The 17,253-nt window shown below is 35.9% G+C and overlaps 2 protein-coding genes across 2 annotated transcripts; one reads left to right on the top strand and one right to left on the bottom strand.

The window, feature by feature from the left end:
* The first annotated feature begins 886 nt into the window (after positions 1-886).
* LOC128992259 (probable arginine--tRNA ligase, mitochondrial) lies at positions 887-12,703 on the top strand. The gene is made up of 9 exons (XM_054415744.1): positions 887-1,084; positions 1,781-2,121; positions 3,746-4,250; positions 5,672-5,845; positions 6,585-6,744; positions 8,382-8,500; positions 9,220-9,368; positions 11,686-11,760; positions 12,411-12,703. Exons 1-9 carry the CDS (start codon positions 1,043-1,045, stop codon positions 12,559-12,561), a joined length of 1,716 nt encoding a protein of 571 aa, XP_054271719.1. The 5' UTR covers positions 887-1,042; the 3' UTR covers positions 12,562-12,703.
* Positions 12,704-15,102: 2,399 nt separating this feature from the next.
* Positions 15,103-17,031, bottom strand: LOC128991794 (uncharacterized). Its single transcript, XM_054414983.1, has one exon. It carries the CDS (start codon positions 17,029-17,031, stop codon positions 15,103-15,105), a length of 1,929 nt encoding a protein of 642 aa, XP_054270958.1.
* Between the last annotated feature and the right edge of the window lie 222 nt (positions 17,032-17,253).

The following is a 17,253-nucleotide window of genomic DNA, read 5'->3' as shown; positions in this document are numbered from 1 at the left end:
AAGTATTATTTGATGTTTGGGGGGTTCTTAATCAAAAAATTAAATTACAAATTTATTATTATTTTTTGATGTTTTTACTTAATTATTGTATTTGATAGACGAAGAACTAATAAAAAATAATGTAACACAGTGATATAATTTGTTATACATTTTATTTGGAAAACTTGCTATACAATAATAGTATGAAAAAAATGTGTAAAAAAATTGAGTCGCCACACGGCCACCTTTAACTCCGGAGTTAAACTCCGGTTATAGGTGGCCGTGGCCACCATTAAGATAACACCACTTTGGTGTTTCGGCACGGCCACCTCTAACTACAGGCCGCGGCCTGGTAGAATTGGCAACGTCGCAAGTGGTGTCGTTTAGCGACAGACGTCCCATAAGATAACATGGCAGACAGGTGACACCAGTTCATTAATTCGCACTTTATTGATTTGAATTTAAATTTATGATCATAAATTTATTAAAATATTGAAAATAAAACATACAGAATTGAAAACCAAAAAAATATGAATTAAAAATCTATATCTATAAATTTTAAGTGGAGTCAATCAGAGTCAATATTGTCATTGTCCAGTAACCAATCTTTCGTAAATACACAAATACCATTAGCTGCTTACAAACAAAACAGCTGTTACAACACCACTTGCAACGTTGCCAATTCGAAGGCCGCGGCCTGGAGTTAAAAGGTGGTCGTGACCCCTCGCACTACGTAATGCTGAAAAGTAGATCAGCACAGCTTCGTGGTTAAAAAATGTGGATACTAGACCCTACTTTTTGAGAACTAGAAGAAGTAAAAGTAAAGTAAACAAAGCAAAAACTACAACATAACCTACTTCACAACTTGTGTTCACTAACTAACTGTTCAATTCAATTCCAAAATATTAGAAAATCCGCATCTAAAGAAATAACTTACGCTACTGCTCTAGGGACATTTATATTTTAGCGATGGTCAAAACAGTTTGGAATAGTTAGTTAGGAAAGTAAAATATCAATATCAAACAAATCTTGTTGGATTTTTGAAACTGCATTCGCATTCCTAATGAATACTTCTTGGAGTTATAAACTTCGAGTAAGCACCAAGGTAAGATATTAGGTTTTCTTTGGTATAAGTTACTATAATTGAAAAAAAGGGGTAACACTAAGAAATGCCCAAATGCCAGAAATTCTCTAAATCTCAGCAACTTAGAAATTCAAAACTACTGGGTCTGACACATGCCCTCTCTTGACAACATCCACAATCTGACTAAGAAGCTTCCATATGAGGTTTAAGTGATGTTAGTTACGTATTATGTGTTAAAAAGAAGTAGTGGATAAGTTAGGCAGCCTAGAAGGGCCAGAAACTGCTAAGACAGTAACTTAACTACTGCACTAGCATATCTTAGGTTACACATGTCTTACGTTATGGATTGATCTCTTAAGAAGGAATTTCAATGTGAAATCATAATAAAATACTGATCATCCAAATAAGGACTTGGCTTAAAGCTAATGACACTATCAAACCTTGTCCCTATCGACAGCTAAGTTACAGGGAAGCTTCTAGGCCTAAATCACTAATGCTTTTATTGGTTAACCCTCTGAATCTATGTAGGCTAACTTAAGTAGATGCCACGAACCGAGAACGACAATCAAGGGACTGATTTTTAAAGCTAAAATGCAGCAAAAGAAGCATCATACTATATTGTACAACTACTCGCCTTCAAAGATCTCGCAACAGCATTGCTTAGTCTGATATGACTGTAAAAGAATGATGACTGTTTTTTATTTGTGTGTTTTTCAGATTTTGGACTCAGTGACATCTCCTAAAAATGTAACTCCTACTGCTGTGTCTAAGATTCTTCTTTACGGCTCGAATCAGCTAAATGGACAAATTCATCTCAGACTACCGTTTAAATCATATAGGAAACTGTTTCCTGACTCCTCCAAAGATGACTTTCATAACCTCTTAAAAGTTACAAACGATAATTACATCACTGGAGCTGAACCGAGTAATAATTCCAACGAAGATAATATCATATTTAATTTGCACCAAAATACATTTTTGGAAGATGTTTTACTAAATAAATCCATTGACACTTCAAAAATAGGTTTACCACAAGAAAAAATAGTTATAGATTACAGGTAGGCCTACGAAGTTTTATATTTTACCTTAGAACAAATATTCTTAGAGATAAATAGCTTTTTAAGGTTGACTAGGCCTATGTTATATGATATTGCACTTTGCACTTTAACTGAATCAAATCGAGCTATCAACAGTCTTTGGTTTGTTTAAGAACCTTAATAATTTGACCCTTTATAATGTGGACTATCCAGTAGTCCTGCTTAATCCCCCTCAAAAGAAAGTGAATAGTGTTTCTTATGAATGGCTATACATCTATAAAATACAGGGTGTTTTTAAAAGAATGCCGGGATTTCAATCGGTCGTTGCTCGGGGACTATTCAAGATAATTAAACGATTTAAACGTCAAATTGATGGGAAAAGAATAAAGTTTTTTCTAATTCTTTCATACAATTCGGAATGATTTAATAAAATTTAGATTTTTACCAATATTATATGAGCGTACAACTGGCAACAACCTTACACTTAAGGCGATTGGGGGGTTTATCTGATGTCTTAACTGAATCTTTCTCGGCACAAAAACTCTATCTTTTATAGATAACATCTTAAAGTGACCAATTTAGGTTTGTTAAACTGAAGACTTTGTCAGGCAATCGATTTTTTCGGGCTTCTAATGCAGAATTGTCGGATTTCATCGACTATGTCATCGCTGGTTTTAGCCGGCCAGGTGAATGTCGTTTCAAAACACTTTGGTGCCACAAAACTCATTAAACCAGGTTCAAGTTTCTTTATCATCAAATAGATTTAAATTTAGTTTTATTTAGCAATAGATACAAACTCTGCGAACTACAGATTACAATCTAGAAGCCTTCTGTTGCGCTGTAAACGTCATACTGGCGACTGGCGTCAGGCGTATGAGTCACAATAGCGGCCTATCACCCCGCACCTGTTTTACGCATGCCAAGGTCAAAGTTTCCTCCCTTACTACATGGGAAACAAAACTTAGTTACTTTAGCTTCAATTTGACGTATAAAACGTTTAGTTACCTTGAATAGTAAATCCAAGCAATTAGGCCTACCATTTAAAATCCCGGCATTCTTTTAAAAACACCCTGTTTTATATAGGCCTATGTCATTTTTAATATTGATTTTCCATAACTTAGGCCTATTAGTACTGGTTGGCACTAGTTAACAGTTTAAATAAAACGCTATCATACTCTAAACGTACTTCATGTGTAACTAAATTAATAGTCATCATGGACTTTATCGTGGCTGGATGTTGCCTTTTATAGGGTGTGTGATGCTATTGGTATCGTAGCTAAGCACTTCCAACCATTTCTAATACTGTGCACTTCAACACCTCCGTCAAATATTAGTGGAACATTATGTAAAGGGGTGACTCATTTACTCATTTGTAAGAGCTTAAGTTAAAAGAGCATTTTCAGGAGTAAACAAAGATTTCTACAGAAAAACAAACTTTGTTCGGCCTGTCCTACAACAGTACCAGCAGGTTCAGGTTCACTACCAGGCGTCGAACTCCAGACATGTACCTGGTAGTGAATGTGTTAAGCCCAATATCAAATGTTATCTACTTCCAGAATACATTATTTTACTGATTCATACACTCAAGTTGCATATTATTATTATCTTTTACGTCTTATCTGTGTTATGTTTTCGGATCTTTCAGCTCACCAAATATTGCCAAACCATTTCACATCGGTCATTTACGCTCCACAATCATCGGCAATTTCCTGGCCAATCTGTACGAACACCTCGGATGCAAAGTGACTCGGATCAACTACCTTGGGGATTGGGGAACACAGTTCGGTGTATTACAAGTAGGTCTGCAACAGCTCAACATAAGCAATGCAGACCTGAAAAAGGATCCGATAAAACAACTCTACGAGGCTTACGTGACTGGGAGTCGTCAATTAGAGTCTGACAACACAGCAGGACCTTTTGCCAGAAAAGTTTTTCACCAGCTGGAGTTTCAGCAAGATTCTGTCATGATGGACCGATGGAAAATGATCAAAACAGCTACTGTTGAGGATTTGTCAAAGACGTACAGAAGACTCGGAGTGAAGTTTGACGAGTATCATTGGGAGTCTATGTACAACGCGAAGGCCTTCACTCCGATAAGAGAAGTTATGGAAGCCAACTCGCTGTTGGAAGAGGATGAAGATGGGAAGAAAGTAAGCCAAACTTTCACTTTTGTGCCAAAGTCTATTATGTTTGTAGTAAAATTAATCTGCACAAAGAGATATATCCATCATAAATAGTGATAAAAAAATCACTCTAGTTTGGGACAACTATAATGACAACATTATTTAAGCTTCTATTATCTTACTACCTAATACACCTTCTTATAATGGACTCTCACAGGACGGATCAGATAACCTAAAAGATAAGTTAAAATGGGCAAACATGTATCAATCTGTATCATAGATCATGGAACATATGTAAATTTTTTTCATTTTTCCATGTAGTTCATAAAAAAAAAGAACCTGCATGGACCGGACACGCTTCTATTTTATTACTGTGATTAACATATAGGAATTGAAGTCTCTAGATTCAGATTAATAGAAAAGTTAATATAATTCAACCATTTTTTAAATTGAAATGGATAAACTAACCTCCATTTTCACTCGGGCAGCAGCTGATCCAGCGTCGGATAAGAGAATGTAATGTGTTCTGAAATAATAATTAGTAAATTTAAGTCATTTTGATGTAAGGTACAAATGTGCATTGATGGTTGAAAATAAAATTTCTAGTTTTAATGTAACACATCTTTACTTTATTCAAATAGTTTGATTGTCGTCCTAGTCAAACTCAACTGTTTAAAAAAGCATGGTAGCCAAGCGGTTATGATGCTGCCTTGACAATCAAAAGGTTAAAATAAGGTGAAGGTTATTACCTCGTCTGCAGTTCCAAAATTGTTGTTTTTTCTTGTAGTTTTCGTTATCTTGTAGTTACATGTTTCGGCAGGACGCCATTGTTAAACTATCGTAGTACAGGAATATCAAAATCCACTTATTGTAACTTCGTCAGGTAGTGTCATCGTGTGTGTGAACTAAATGTCTACCTGATGAAGCTACAATAAGTGGATTTTGATGTTCCTGTACTACAATAGTTTGACAATGGCGTTCTGCCGAAACATGTAAACTACAAAATACAAACTACAACTTTGGAACTGCAGACGAGGTAATAACCTTCACATTATTTTAGTCTAAATAGCAGTTTCAGGGCTACAACAATGGATTTTAATCAAAAAGGTCACAAATTCCATCATGATAAAGACAGTAGTTTTTTTTCATTACCGAGCCTATGTACCCTTGGTAATTTGGTTCTCAAAACATGATTCTGGTAAAAAAAACAGCAAATCTTAGTTACAAAGCGATAGTCTCATTTATTCAAAACTCATCCTTTGCTCATAAATGTGTACCCAAGTGTGTTGATACTATATAAATCCAACTAGAGTCTATAATTTCTGTCAAATTTGAAAATACAGTAACAAGATTGCTTCAATAAAGTACATCTTCAAACATGTAACATAAGGATGACTCTTTGGTGAATATGACCGAGCATTAGACTGACTGAACGCAGGGTTGTGCAGGTGATGGAGTTGGCTGACGGAAGGAAAGTTCCGCTGGTGAAGAGTGATGGAACTACGTTGTATCTCACCAGAGACGTGACCGCAGCACTGGACCGATGGGTGACATTTGGCTTTGACAAGATGTTGTACGTAGTTGACAACAGCCAGAACCAACACTTCTCAGCACTCAAGCAGGTAAACAGTCACGCAACAAACATCGTGACTGTGTCTGGGTGGGTGTTGCTGGCATATCTATGGGCCGCCTAAAACCCAAAATCAAAACTGCTATAATTTTTTCCCATTAATATTGGCCACAATATAAAATTTTGAATTTGTCTCATATTTCAAATATCATCCAGTAAAATATCAAATACCAGGCTTTTAATTTATTTTTTATGCTCAAATTGTTTTGGTCATATTCAAGTTATTTCATCAGGGTCGGGAGGTCAATTTCTTTCAGCTTTGTTGCCTCTTAAACATTATTTATTATTTGAATTTTTTTTGTTAACCTCGACCAGGCAATTAAAAAAATGTTGCGGTCAGGTTTTCACGTTCAAGTTTTGGGTTTAGACTTTTTTATTTTAATTTTATTTTTTATAGTCTTCACTATCACATCACTGCTTTTTTCATCTAGTTTTGTGATTGTGGGATAAGAATAAAGTTGTGCTGTAAGCGAGTTTTGAGTTTAATATCTGAGTTACCTCTCCGAAAGTAACTGGGGGTAAGCTCTTATACAATGCATTATTGCAATAGTTTTTTGGTTGGTTAATTTCATTGATGTGTAGGTCATACCACTAAATATCTGCGAATGATCTAATAAACTATGGTGTAATTCTTTGTTGTGCTTAAAAATTTGTAAAGAAATTCTAGGATTGTCACTATAGGTTCTAACTTTAATCTATGTAAATTCTTAACTTGTAAAACCCTTTCTTAGGTTTTAAACAAGCTAGAATATGACTGGGCAGATAATGTTGAACATGTCAAGTTTGGCAGGGTCAAGGGTATGAGCTCACGCAAAGGTCAAGTTATCTTCCTTGAGGATATCCTGGATGAGGCCAAACTGAGGATGGTAGAGAAACAACGGCAATCTCCAAGTAAGTGAAGCTTATGTTGAATAGTGTAGGCCTACATGGATAGGAATGGGGTGTCTCCATCTCTATTGATAATGATAATGGTTTTTTTGTATTAAAAAAACATCACAATTAGATTAAGGATGTTACATAGAGCACAAGGGCCTAGTTTAAGATTTTTTGTGAGGATAGCAGGAGCAGGCTTACCTGAATGAGAAAGAGTCCTAACTGGCACAGGATACAGAAAACTTTACTTGGTCAGACTGGCCAAATGCTGTCAGTGACAGTGAAATATTCTATAAGTATATAGGATGGAGGGGACACAGCTAACTCACATGTTGAAAGGTCGCAGATGAGTCAAAGAACCATAAAAATGCTGTCAGTGAAAGTGAAATATTCCAATGTTTTGTGTATATAATGTAAAGTTTTGTGTATACTGTACCAGTTTAGATTCGTTCCCATTCAGGTAGGCCTGCTATACTCACAAAAAACACTATTAGATTAGGTAAATTGCTATTAAAATCATAACACATCTCAGCAAGTTTTAAGATGAGCCATGTACCTAATTATTTTCATCCAAAATATCATGGATTTTATTAATTTGCTGCAAGTTTATAGTAGGCATTGTATTTTCTTCACAGTAAATGAGTGTTTCAATTATATGGACTTTTTACTTCTATGATTATCCAACCAGGGATTGGTCTTGTGCCCAAAATATATCATGAGTACAATATGAATGGGTAATACAGTACAGACCATTAAAGGGAATACATTTTAACCTACACAATTTTACTGCTTTGCTGAAAATTACTTTTTGATAACAAAGTAATAACCAAACAATAGTTAATTGTGTAACTAGTGGTGAAAGCTGCACACGAGAGCAAGGTTTACGCACGAGCCACAGGCGAGTGCAGAATGATTTCGAGTGCAGCAAAGGCCTTTTTCACTTGTGTTACACATTATATTTTTCCTACAGTCACTATAAAGCATATAAATAATTAGTCTTTCAAACACTATACAACACGTTTTTAGGTTCAGCTGGCAACACAAATGGTGCCCTTGGGAAAGTAGTACCCGCGGTCCGTATCACTCCGCTATTTTTCCTCGGCAAGATATGTGCTCCGCGTTTTGAGAATATAGTTCTGTATGTTTTTGTAATTTGAAGTGGTTTCTGTGCCTAAAAAATGCTTTAAAGATATTTTCTTGTTTATTAAGACCGTAGGAATGTTTTAAAAACGTTAAAAAGAAAAGTCCAGAAAGTTCAGAAATACCGAAACTATAAACACGAAATGACAGGTTAAATCGTAGTTATAATAGTCAATCAGCTGCTCATAGTATTATTATCTTCAAGTGTTGCCAACCTATTTCCAAGCGTACACGGATTACGTGCATAATAGAACCACGCTGTTTTGTGTTGTTTCGTTGGAATCCTGATGTGCGGCAAAGTATAAACCGTACGACAAAGTATAAACCGTACGGCAAAGTATAAATATGCAGCAATTAGCAGCTTTCTGTACTATAAACAGTACAAGGAAGCCAACTTTGTCGGGTGACTGTAGGAAAATTGAATTTTTTGTGGCACTTGAGTTTTCAATTATTTATCGCTGATAAACATTTATTTTTCATCATTAGAGTCTTTCAATGCTCAAGTTCTGTTACAGCTACCAAAAACTCCTCTGAAGAAGTGTCTGACGTTCTCGGAGTGTCTGCAATCATTGTAAACGATTTGAAGCAGCGGAGGATGAAGGACTACAGTTTTGATTGGGATTCAGCGCTACAAGTGAGTTTTGAATGGCCATCTTGTAACAATACGTTACTGTTTTTTATTTACATAATATGGTACAACACTTTAACGTCGGTGATGCTGTTTGGACGATTGACCCCTGGCCTAGTCTCTACCTGCCAATGCTTATGTTGTTAATATATCCGTCAGTTTATTGTTTACTCTGGACATCTAGAAATAATACGAACATTGTTATCATTTTCCAACTTTAAGTTTAATTTAAGTTTAGTTTAGAAATTGTAAATGATAAGTAAACATTTTGTCATCCGAGATACACAGCTTTGACTGTTACTAAAAGAAAAAGAGATGCAATATAAACATTTTAATTTACTGAATACGTTCAGTTCTAGTACATTTGTGTGACTTTTATTTTAGTGCATGGATAGGACTTTAATAGTCCTAGGAAATATAACTTTTATTTTAATTTGAGATAAAGAGTTACACGTGGTATAAGAGTCTTAACATTTTGAAAGTTTATGTTCAACATACTTCTGCGTTGATTTCCCATTTTCATACATAATTTTTTACAAAAGTGTGACTTTTATTTCCAACGTCTTTTTTTACTGAATGTGTCTAATTTGAATGATATTGAATGAATGGATTTTTCTGGTTGGTTCAAGTTCTACTGTACAAGTCATGTGTCATGTAACAGATATTATTTATGTTTTTATCCAAACAAATCAATTCACGACCAAGATAATTTTTACTATTTCCAGATGGACGGAGACTCAGGAGTGAAGCTGCAGTATTCTCACTGTAGACTTTGCAGTTTAGAGCTGAACTGTGGTGTGAGCCTACCAGACCGATGTGACTCTTCTGTGCTTAGTGAACCACAAGTTCAGGAGCTGGTCCTAGAAATAGCAAGGTTCGGATAGTATAATTAATTCCCTATCGTCAATGTGTAGCAGGTTCGACTCTAAAGTGTATCCTGTCATATGAAAAGCGAGCTAGTCTAGTGGTCCTGAGATCCTGGGTTCCGCGAATCATCAATGGATTTTTAAGTGATAATGCCGCAACCCTCTTGGCCTAGCATGAAGTATTGTGAAACCCCATCCTGTGTTATTATTTTGAACAATTAACTTACACAATGACTTTTATTATTTTCCAAGTTAACCAAACTTTTGGCTTATAACCTTACCGCAGCTAGAGGGAAAAGCAAAAATTCATCCTGAGATAAAATGGGGTTACATGGGGTTTAGAGTCTTACATTTTGAAAGTTTGAGTTAAACATACTTCTGGGTTGATTTCCCATATTCAGAATTGCCACCAATTGTTGGGTGTGTTGCTAAGTAGACACTCTCCTTGAGGTAACATATTTGATCCCCAGCATTCCTTAAAAAAAGATTTGGAACGCTTTCCCTGAAAAGCATTTGCGAATTGGTTTCTTTACCATGGTCAATGCTGAATAAAGGGCATTCAATCTCCTATAGCTAAGTCCCTAGGTGATTATCTTTTAAACTAACCCTATTCTAAACTGCCGCTACAAACGTGAAAAAGGTAGAGGTGTAAACAGGTGGCGCTCACAATAACTACCCTCGTTAATGGTGTAAGCTTTAAGTGACCTAACGTATTTCAGATCGTTTGTACACGCTAGGTGGTGCCGACTTAAGTTGGCGTGCGCAGTGAACGTGTTAAAGTGCTACTGAGGTAGACAAAAAAGTACTAATATCTACACAACCTATTTACTGTTGGGGAAAAAAGTTTAGACACTCGAGTTTGGAGCTCTACAGAAAAGTAACCAAACTAGCTTAGAAAAACACGTTGTATAAATAAATTTTCGTTGTTTTATTCTACGTATTCCTGTGAAAACAAAAAATTTTTAGCTCGTTTAGGAACTTTTTAATGACAGTCGGAAGGTAAAAACTCCCTGTTTTTAGAGAATCAAAAACCAATTTGAAATATTGATACTGCTCAACCAAATTGTGAAGCATGCTATTTATATAAATTAACAAAAAACTGGATGATCTCGCACCTGCAAGAGGTGCAGACGCCATCGCCCGCTCAGGAATCCAGTGTTGCCACGATGGACTTTGACCGAGCGTAAGGTGATTCACGCAGTGTGTGTCACTGACTCACAGGAAATATCATGTTTTGCATTCTTCCAAAGGGTCCAAAGTATTACCACCCCAAATATGTCATCAGTAGTCTGTCTTCAATTTTAACTAGTGTCACATCGCTAAAATGGGTGTTAAATCTAAATTTTCAAATTCCGAATATGAAATAATTGTCAGTGTTATATGTTTTTTTTAGAAGTGAGGGAGTGCCGTTGGAGGTCCAAAGCCCTCTTTAGAAAAGGGGATGGGAAATGGTTAATAATTAATAATAACTGCTGTTCAGTTTTGACTCAACAGTTCGCAGCCTATTGCTGCCCAGTGTCTAGGTGTTCAATTTGGCAACACTGTATGGGGTATGTGCCCAGTCAGAGCCGGCATCGGTCTGGAAGTGCCGTATTGGGCCTCTGCACTATCCGAATTAAATGTTAACTTATATATAAATAATATGCGTAACAATGTGGTTGAGCAGTATCAATATTTCAAATACAAAACCAACCACCTTCAAAACAAGCTTTTCAATTTTTTTCTAGCGTTTGCCGTTTTTGAGAAAAAGTTAATTTACAAAAGTTACAACAAAAACTTTTTGGGTAGAGTAAACATTCTCAAACTACTGTAACGGTCAAAAATAGACCCCTTAAAATTTTGACCTTATACATGATAAAAAACGTAACCAGGGCCGATATCCTGACACCCCGGGTCACTTGATCGACCCTATCTGCCGTTATTCAAGCTAAAAATTTGTTGTTTGTACAGGAATACGTAGAATAAAACAACGAAAATTTATATATACTACTTGTTTTTCTAAGTTAGTTTGGTTACTTGTCTGTACAGCTCCAAACTCGAGTGTCTAAACTTTTTTCCCCGACAGTAGTCATGTTTTTCTAATGAGTTTATTGAGCCAGAAAGGATAATCTACTATAAGGTAGAAGACGCCTCTCAAGGTGAACATACATATTCAATCAGAAAGCAATTACCAATAAAAATCAACCTGTAATTACCTGTAAAATTACCTGTAATCTCGCCCCCTTAATCTAAAGCTGGATCCCCCCCTAGTTTGATAACACTTGTACACGTTCTCAAATGTTAAAAACAACTTCTTGTTTGATCAAAAATTGAATGTTTTCCTAGGTTTGAGGAAGCAGTTGAAAGAGCTCATTCAAAATTGGAGGCTTATGAGATCGTAACCTACCTCTTTAAACTGTGGTGCGTATTAAAAGAGCAACATTATTACACTGCATAAGTAACGCTTATTTTTTTTTTGCACACACAATATATCAGTTATCATTCTTATTACAATCACTAAGGCAGGCTGATTGTCTAGTGATGTGTCCTCTATGAAGCATGATTCATATGTCACCATCTTAACTCTTAATCTTAATGCCCGCAAGAAGTGCTTAGTCCAAATGAAAAAGGCCATAAACTGTGTTAGTGTTACTACCAAAACACCCGAAACTACCATGTTCTGGAATACCAGATTTGTAAATAATACCAGCATAGTGTTCTGTTGAACTTACGGAATAATACGGAAGAAATCTAGACTGCAGGGTTATTTTTATTGAGTGCCAAGTTTACAGGATTTAGGGCAATTTTGTAGTAAAATGTTACATTCATCATAGTGTTTAAGTGTGATCTATATCATGAAGGATCTGTGCATAGAAGTTTTGTTTCGCTCCAATAACAGCTGTTAATAATTTGAATAGGATCACATGATAAGTTGGCTGTTACAAGGCATCTTTTTTGTTCAACCACACTATCATATGGCGTAATTTCAGGGAGGAGACAAACAAAATATAATAATAAGCTAGTTGTGAGAATTATTGTGTAAGCCTTATTAACCTTCTGCCTTGTTTCAGCAATAAGACGAGTCAGGCGTTGAAGACGCTGAATGTGAAGCACCAACCAGCAGCCGTCGCTGAGCAAAGATTGTTGTTGTTTAGCCGAGTGAGAACAACGCTTAACTGTGGCATGAAACTTCTGGGACTAAGACCTCTCACAGAGATGTAGACTCTCGGAGCAAAGCAAAGTTGTGAAGCTGTCAGTAGTTTCAGTTCATGTCGGAGCTAAGAGACCACTGGCCATGTTGTGAGAAAAATACTTTTCTACTGTTCCTGCATTGGCTCATAAAATCATTAAATAATAGCTTGTAGTTAAACAACTCTTTTTAGTACACCCTATATACTCCATACTTTACCACGATCACTGTGTAGTAGGGAGAGTTCTGCTGTGTATTTCTTACAGGAGTTTTAGTGACACTAGTCCAGTTCTTAATACGTCACCAAGTTCTTTCCGGTCTCAAATTACTCAGTAAATGTTTGGGTTTATTTTTTAAATCACTAAATAATAGCCTATGTGAAAAATTTAAAATTGGTCTGTCTTATTTAACATTATTTTTTTTTTCGAGATTTGTCTTTAGTTTAAAACATACACCCCAAATAAAAAAATAAAAATCCCTAAACTCTTTATAATCTTAAACAGTTCGTCAAAGTATTGACTTTTACTTAAGCTGTAGATTATTATTGGGAATTATTACAATTGGGGATATATGTACTTAACTAAAGACAAATTTCGAAATACAAATAATTTAATATTAAATTAAGGTGCATGACTCATTTTTAATTAGTCAGATTTTATTTAGTGACTAATAAAATTAAAACCTAATTCTTTACTGAGTAATTTGAGACCAGAAAGAACTTAGTGACGTATTAAGAACCTGAGATATAAATCTTTTAATAATAACTGATTTCTAAAAAGTTAAATTTAATATTTTGTTGGGGTTGGTAGCTAGTCTCTAAGATTTTAATGATCAATAGCTCAAATGAAAGCCCTTACATCATTAAATATTTAAGAATGAACTGCAAGCGTAAATACCAACTGGAGATATACCTAAGGAAAATAATCTTAACAAAATTTTCAAAGTACAAAATGTTTAAACGAAAAAAGGTATTCAAAAACAGATTTTGGCAATGGAATGAGCGTGAAAATCTAGTTTGTAATAATGTGTCACAACAACACTGTCATAACAACAAAAAAGATTTACAATATGGTGGATCCAAAATGACGGCCAAAAACATGTTCCCCATCGAAATGAAGTACTGACCACCCAATAAATATCGGTTGAGTTGAGTTTATCTCGGCAAAAAAACATACTAAAGTTATTACTTTCAATATATCATTATATCTGTAACAAATTGGAACAGAACAAAGACTCAATATACTAAATTGTTTGTTTTTTTTGTGCGGAATCTAATGGTGAAAAAATAAATTTGAAATTATAATAAACTTTGTACAAAATATTTGAAAAACTTCTATTTGAGGTCAAAACCTTATTTTTTTAGCACATAACACCCCCAAAACCACTCTTTGGATTACGTTGTCTGTCTGGTTTTCATTTTCATGATTGGAAATATAGTTCTACATAACGTGTTTACCAATTTTCGTGGAAATCGGCCAATCCTGAAGTATAAACCCACGAATTTGCAGTCATCTTGTAGATTTGAGGACCTCACGGTGGCCATCTTGGAAAATCCGCGACTTCCGGTTGTCCAATTTTGGTAGACTTTTTTCCAGGTACTTACTACACTGTCAAATCAAATCAAATCAAATCAAACATCATTTATTCCATGATAAACAAAAAATTACAAAACAGTATTCTTAATATTAATGGAATTTCCCCACATAGGCGAAACCTGTGCGTGGGGAACGAGTTATTATCAGACTATCCATATTATAATCTAACATTGTTTTAATAATAATTGTTACTCTAACTACTAATAACACATTTACCAAAAAGGAAAAAAAACATTTTTACCAGGAAGCCACAGCAGATAACGAAAGTATTATGGAAATATCTGAAAAGAGTAAGATAGAGACAAATCTAATAATAATAAATAAATGATAAAAAAAACTAGAAAAAAAGGGTATTTAAGGGTACTGTATTTAATAATACTGTGAAAAACACTGGGACTTGGAAACCATTCATACAACTTCTACCCCCACTCACGCAACCACTCACTGTTACTACCAAAAACCGTTTAAAAACCTTTTGTTGGAATTTGTTCTAAGTTGGAGGCTTTTTTGGAGGCTATGGACCCGTCTACACACTCGTCCGGTAAACATTTATTTTCAGGACTAGTAACGTAATACTAATACTGTATACTATTAAACTAACTCAAACTCCATATTTTTTTACGAAAACATTACTTTCTTCAATACTAAGGGGAGAAAGTAAAAGTAAAACTAAATGATAAATGAATGGGAAAGAGTCCAAACTGGCACAGGAAACACAAAACACAACTTTACACTATATACACAAAACATTAGAATATTTCACTGTCACTGACAGCATTTTCAACTAAGGAAGAGGAAGAGATAGTTTTCTAGATGTCCAAAATGGTGGCCAGTGAGTTGTTGAGTCAGTGTTGCCAATAGTATGAATTCAAAAAACACAGTTTCAGTTTATCTTTTATGCACTATATATATATGAATAAATATGTAAGCCTGCTAGTTGGGTTGGATATTGAAGTGGAGTGGGTTAGATTAAAGGTATTATCTCAGGTTTAGGTTTGGGGGTTGTCTAGACTTAGTAAACCATTGATAAGACAATTCCCATCTTCTCAGTTGTGACTGGTTACATTGAGGGGGCAGTGATTTGACTATTTTGGTTGTAAAGCAGTCATTGAAACTAGGGTTGTTGTGGCTCTGGGCATGTTGTACAACTGGTTTGTCTTTGTATCCAGTAGATACATCTTGTCTATGGCCATTCATCCTGGTTCTGAGGCTATTGGTGGATAGGCCTACATACTGTGCCTCACATTTGTTACATTGTAGTTGGTAGATAATGTTCTTCGTTTCACAAGTGTTGAAGCCTCGGATGTTGTAGTTTTCTTTGGTTGTGGAACTGGAAAATGTTTGGCTGGGTTGATTTATTTCACATGTTTTACATCTCTTGTTATCACAGGGATATGAACCGTTAGGGCGTGCGTTGTTTGGGTTGTTGTTGGCCGGGTCAGGAACTTTTGGGTGGACTAGTATTTTTCGGAGATTGGGTGGTTGTCTAAAAACAATGTTAGGTGGATCTTTCAAAAAATTGATGGTGTGGTTGGAGGCCTTGAGGATTTTGAAGCCCTCTTTTAAAATGCCATTCAATGAATGTAGTCCTTGGTGGTAGTCTGTGACAAGAGCAATGTTTTGGCTATTTCGTTTTTCATTATTTGGTTGTGGATCGTCTTGCGCTAAGCGGATTTGGTTCTCCACCAGCTTTCTAGGGTAACCCCTTTTTATGAATGCGTCAGATATTTTGTTATTGAACTTGTTTAATTCATCATCGTTGCTGCAGATCCTTTTGCCCCTGATGGCTTGACTGAACGGGATGGATCTTTTGGTGTTCTTTGGGTGGTTGCTGTTAAAATGTAAATATTGTAGATGGTTGGTAGGCTTGAAGTGTACACCGGTTTGTATGAGTCCATCTTGAATATTTATTTCTAGGTCCAGGAAAACTATTGTTGATGTTGAGATGTTGCTGGTGAATTTAAGGGAACTGAAACTGTCAAGGCTGTCAATAAACTGTTTTAAGGAGTCTGAGCCTGAGGTCCACAAGATAAAAATATCGTCTATAAACCGGAACCAACACAAAGGTTGTACTTTTTGGGATTGTAGGAAACATTTTTCGAGTTTCCCCATGAACAGATTTGCGTAGGATGGGGCCATCCTCGTACCCATGGCAGTGCCTTTAGTTTGTAAGTAGTTTCTACCTTCAAATTGAAAATTGTTTTTTTCTAGAATGAACTTAACCATGTTCAGTAGGAAAGAAGTTGAGGGCTTAGTGTTTTTGGGGCGTTGATCCAGGAAAAATTCTATAGCCGCAAGTCCATGTGTAAGGGGGATGTTAGTGTACAGGGAAGTTACATCTATGGTAGCCAAAATCGTCCCAGGAGGAAGAGGTGTTGGTATGGTTGTCAGCCGTTCTAAGAAGTGGTTGGTGTCTTTAACATGTGAAGGTAATTCTCTGACAAAAGGTTGCAGGTGAGAATCTACATATGCCGAGATTCTTTCCGTGGCAGAATTGCAACTGGCAACTATAGGTCGGCCAGGGGGTGGAAAAACGTTTTTGTGTATCTTGGGCAGTATGTAAAATTGAGGGGTAGAGGGGTTGTCATTTATGAGTAGTCTTATTGATTCAGGGGAATTATTTTGGAGAGGTGCTTCTTTAACGAGCCACTGTGTGAGTTCAGTATTAAAATTGTTGGTTGGGTTTTCATCAATCTCTTTGTAGGTGTCTTTGTCGGATAACTGTTTGTAGGCTTCAGCAGTGTAATCTTTTTTGTTCATAATTACAGTGGTGGATCCTTTGTCAGCTGGTAGTATCATAATGTTTCTATTATTTTTCAAGGATTTTAGAGCTGTTCTTTCTCCTGGAGTCAGATTGTCGTTTTTTGGCAGTTTCTTCAAGAAATTAGGGTCTGTGACAGTTTGCATTATGAAGTTTATGTACAGTTCAATCGGACTTTCATTGTTTTTAGACAACCACCCAATCTCCGAAAAATACTAGTCCACCCAAAAGTTCCTGACCCGGCCAACAACAACCCAAACAACGCACGCCCTTACGGTTCATATCCCTGTGATAACAAGAGATGTAAAACATGTGAAATAAATCAACCCAGCCAAACATTTTCCAGTTCCACAACCAAAGAAAACTAC

Source organism: Macrosteles quadrilineatus, unplaced genomic scaffold (assembly GCF_028750875.1).
Source record: "Macrosteles quadrilineatus isolate MER2022 unplaced genomic scaffold, UCM_ALF_1.0 Scaffold_4__1_contigs__length_99947679, whole genome shotgun sequence".
Lineage (NCBI taxonomy): Eukaryota > Metazoa > Arthropoda > Insecta > Hemiptera > Cicadellidae > Macrosteles > Macrosteles quadrilineatus.
The sequence above is the reverse complement of the archived record's forward strand: the minus strand, read 5'-3'. Positions and strand labels throughout refer to the sequence as shown.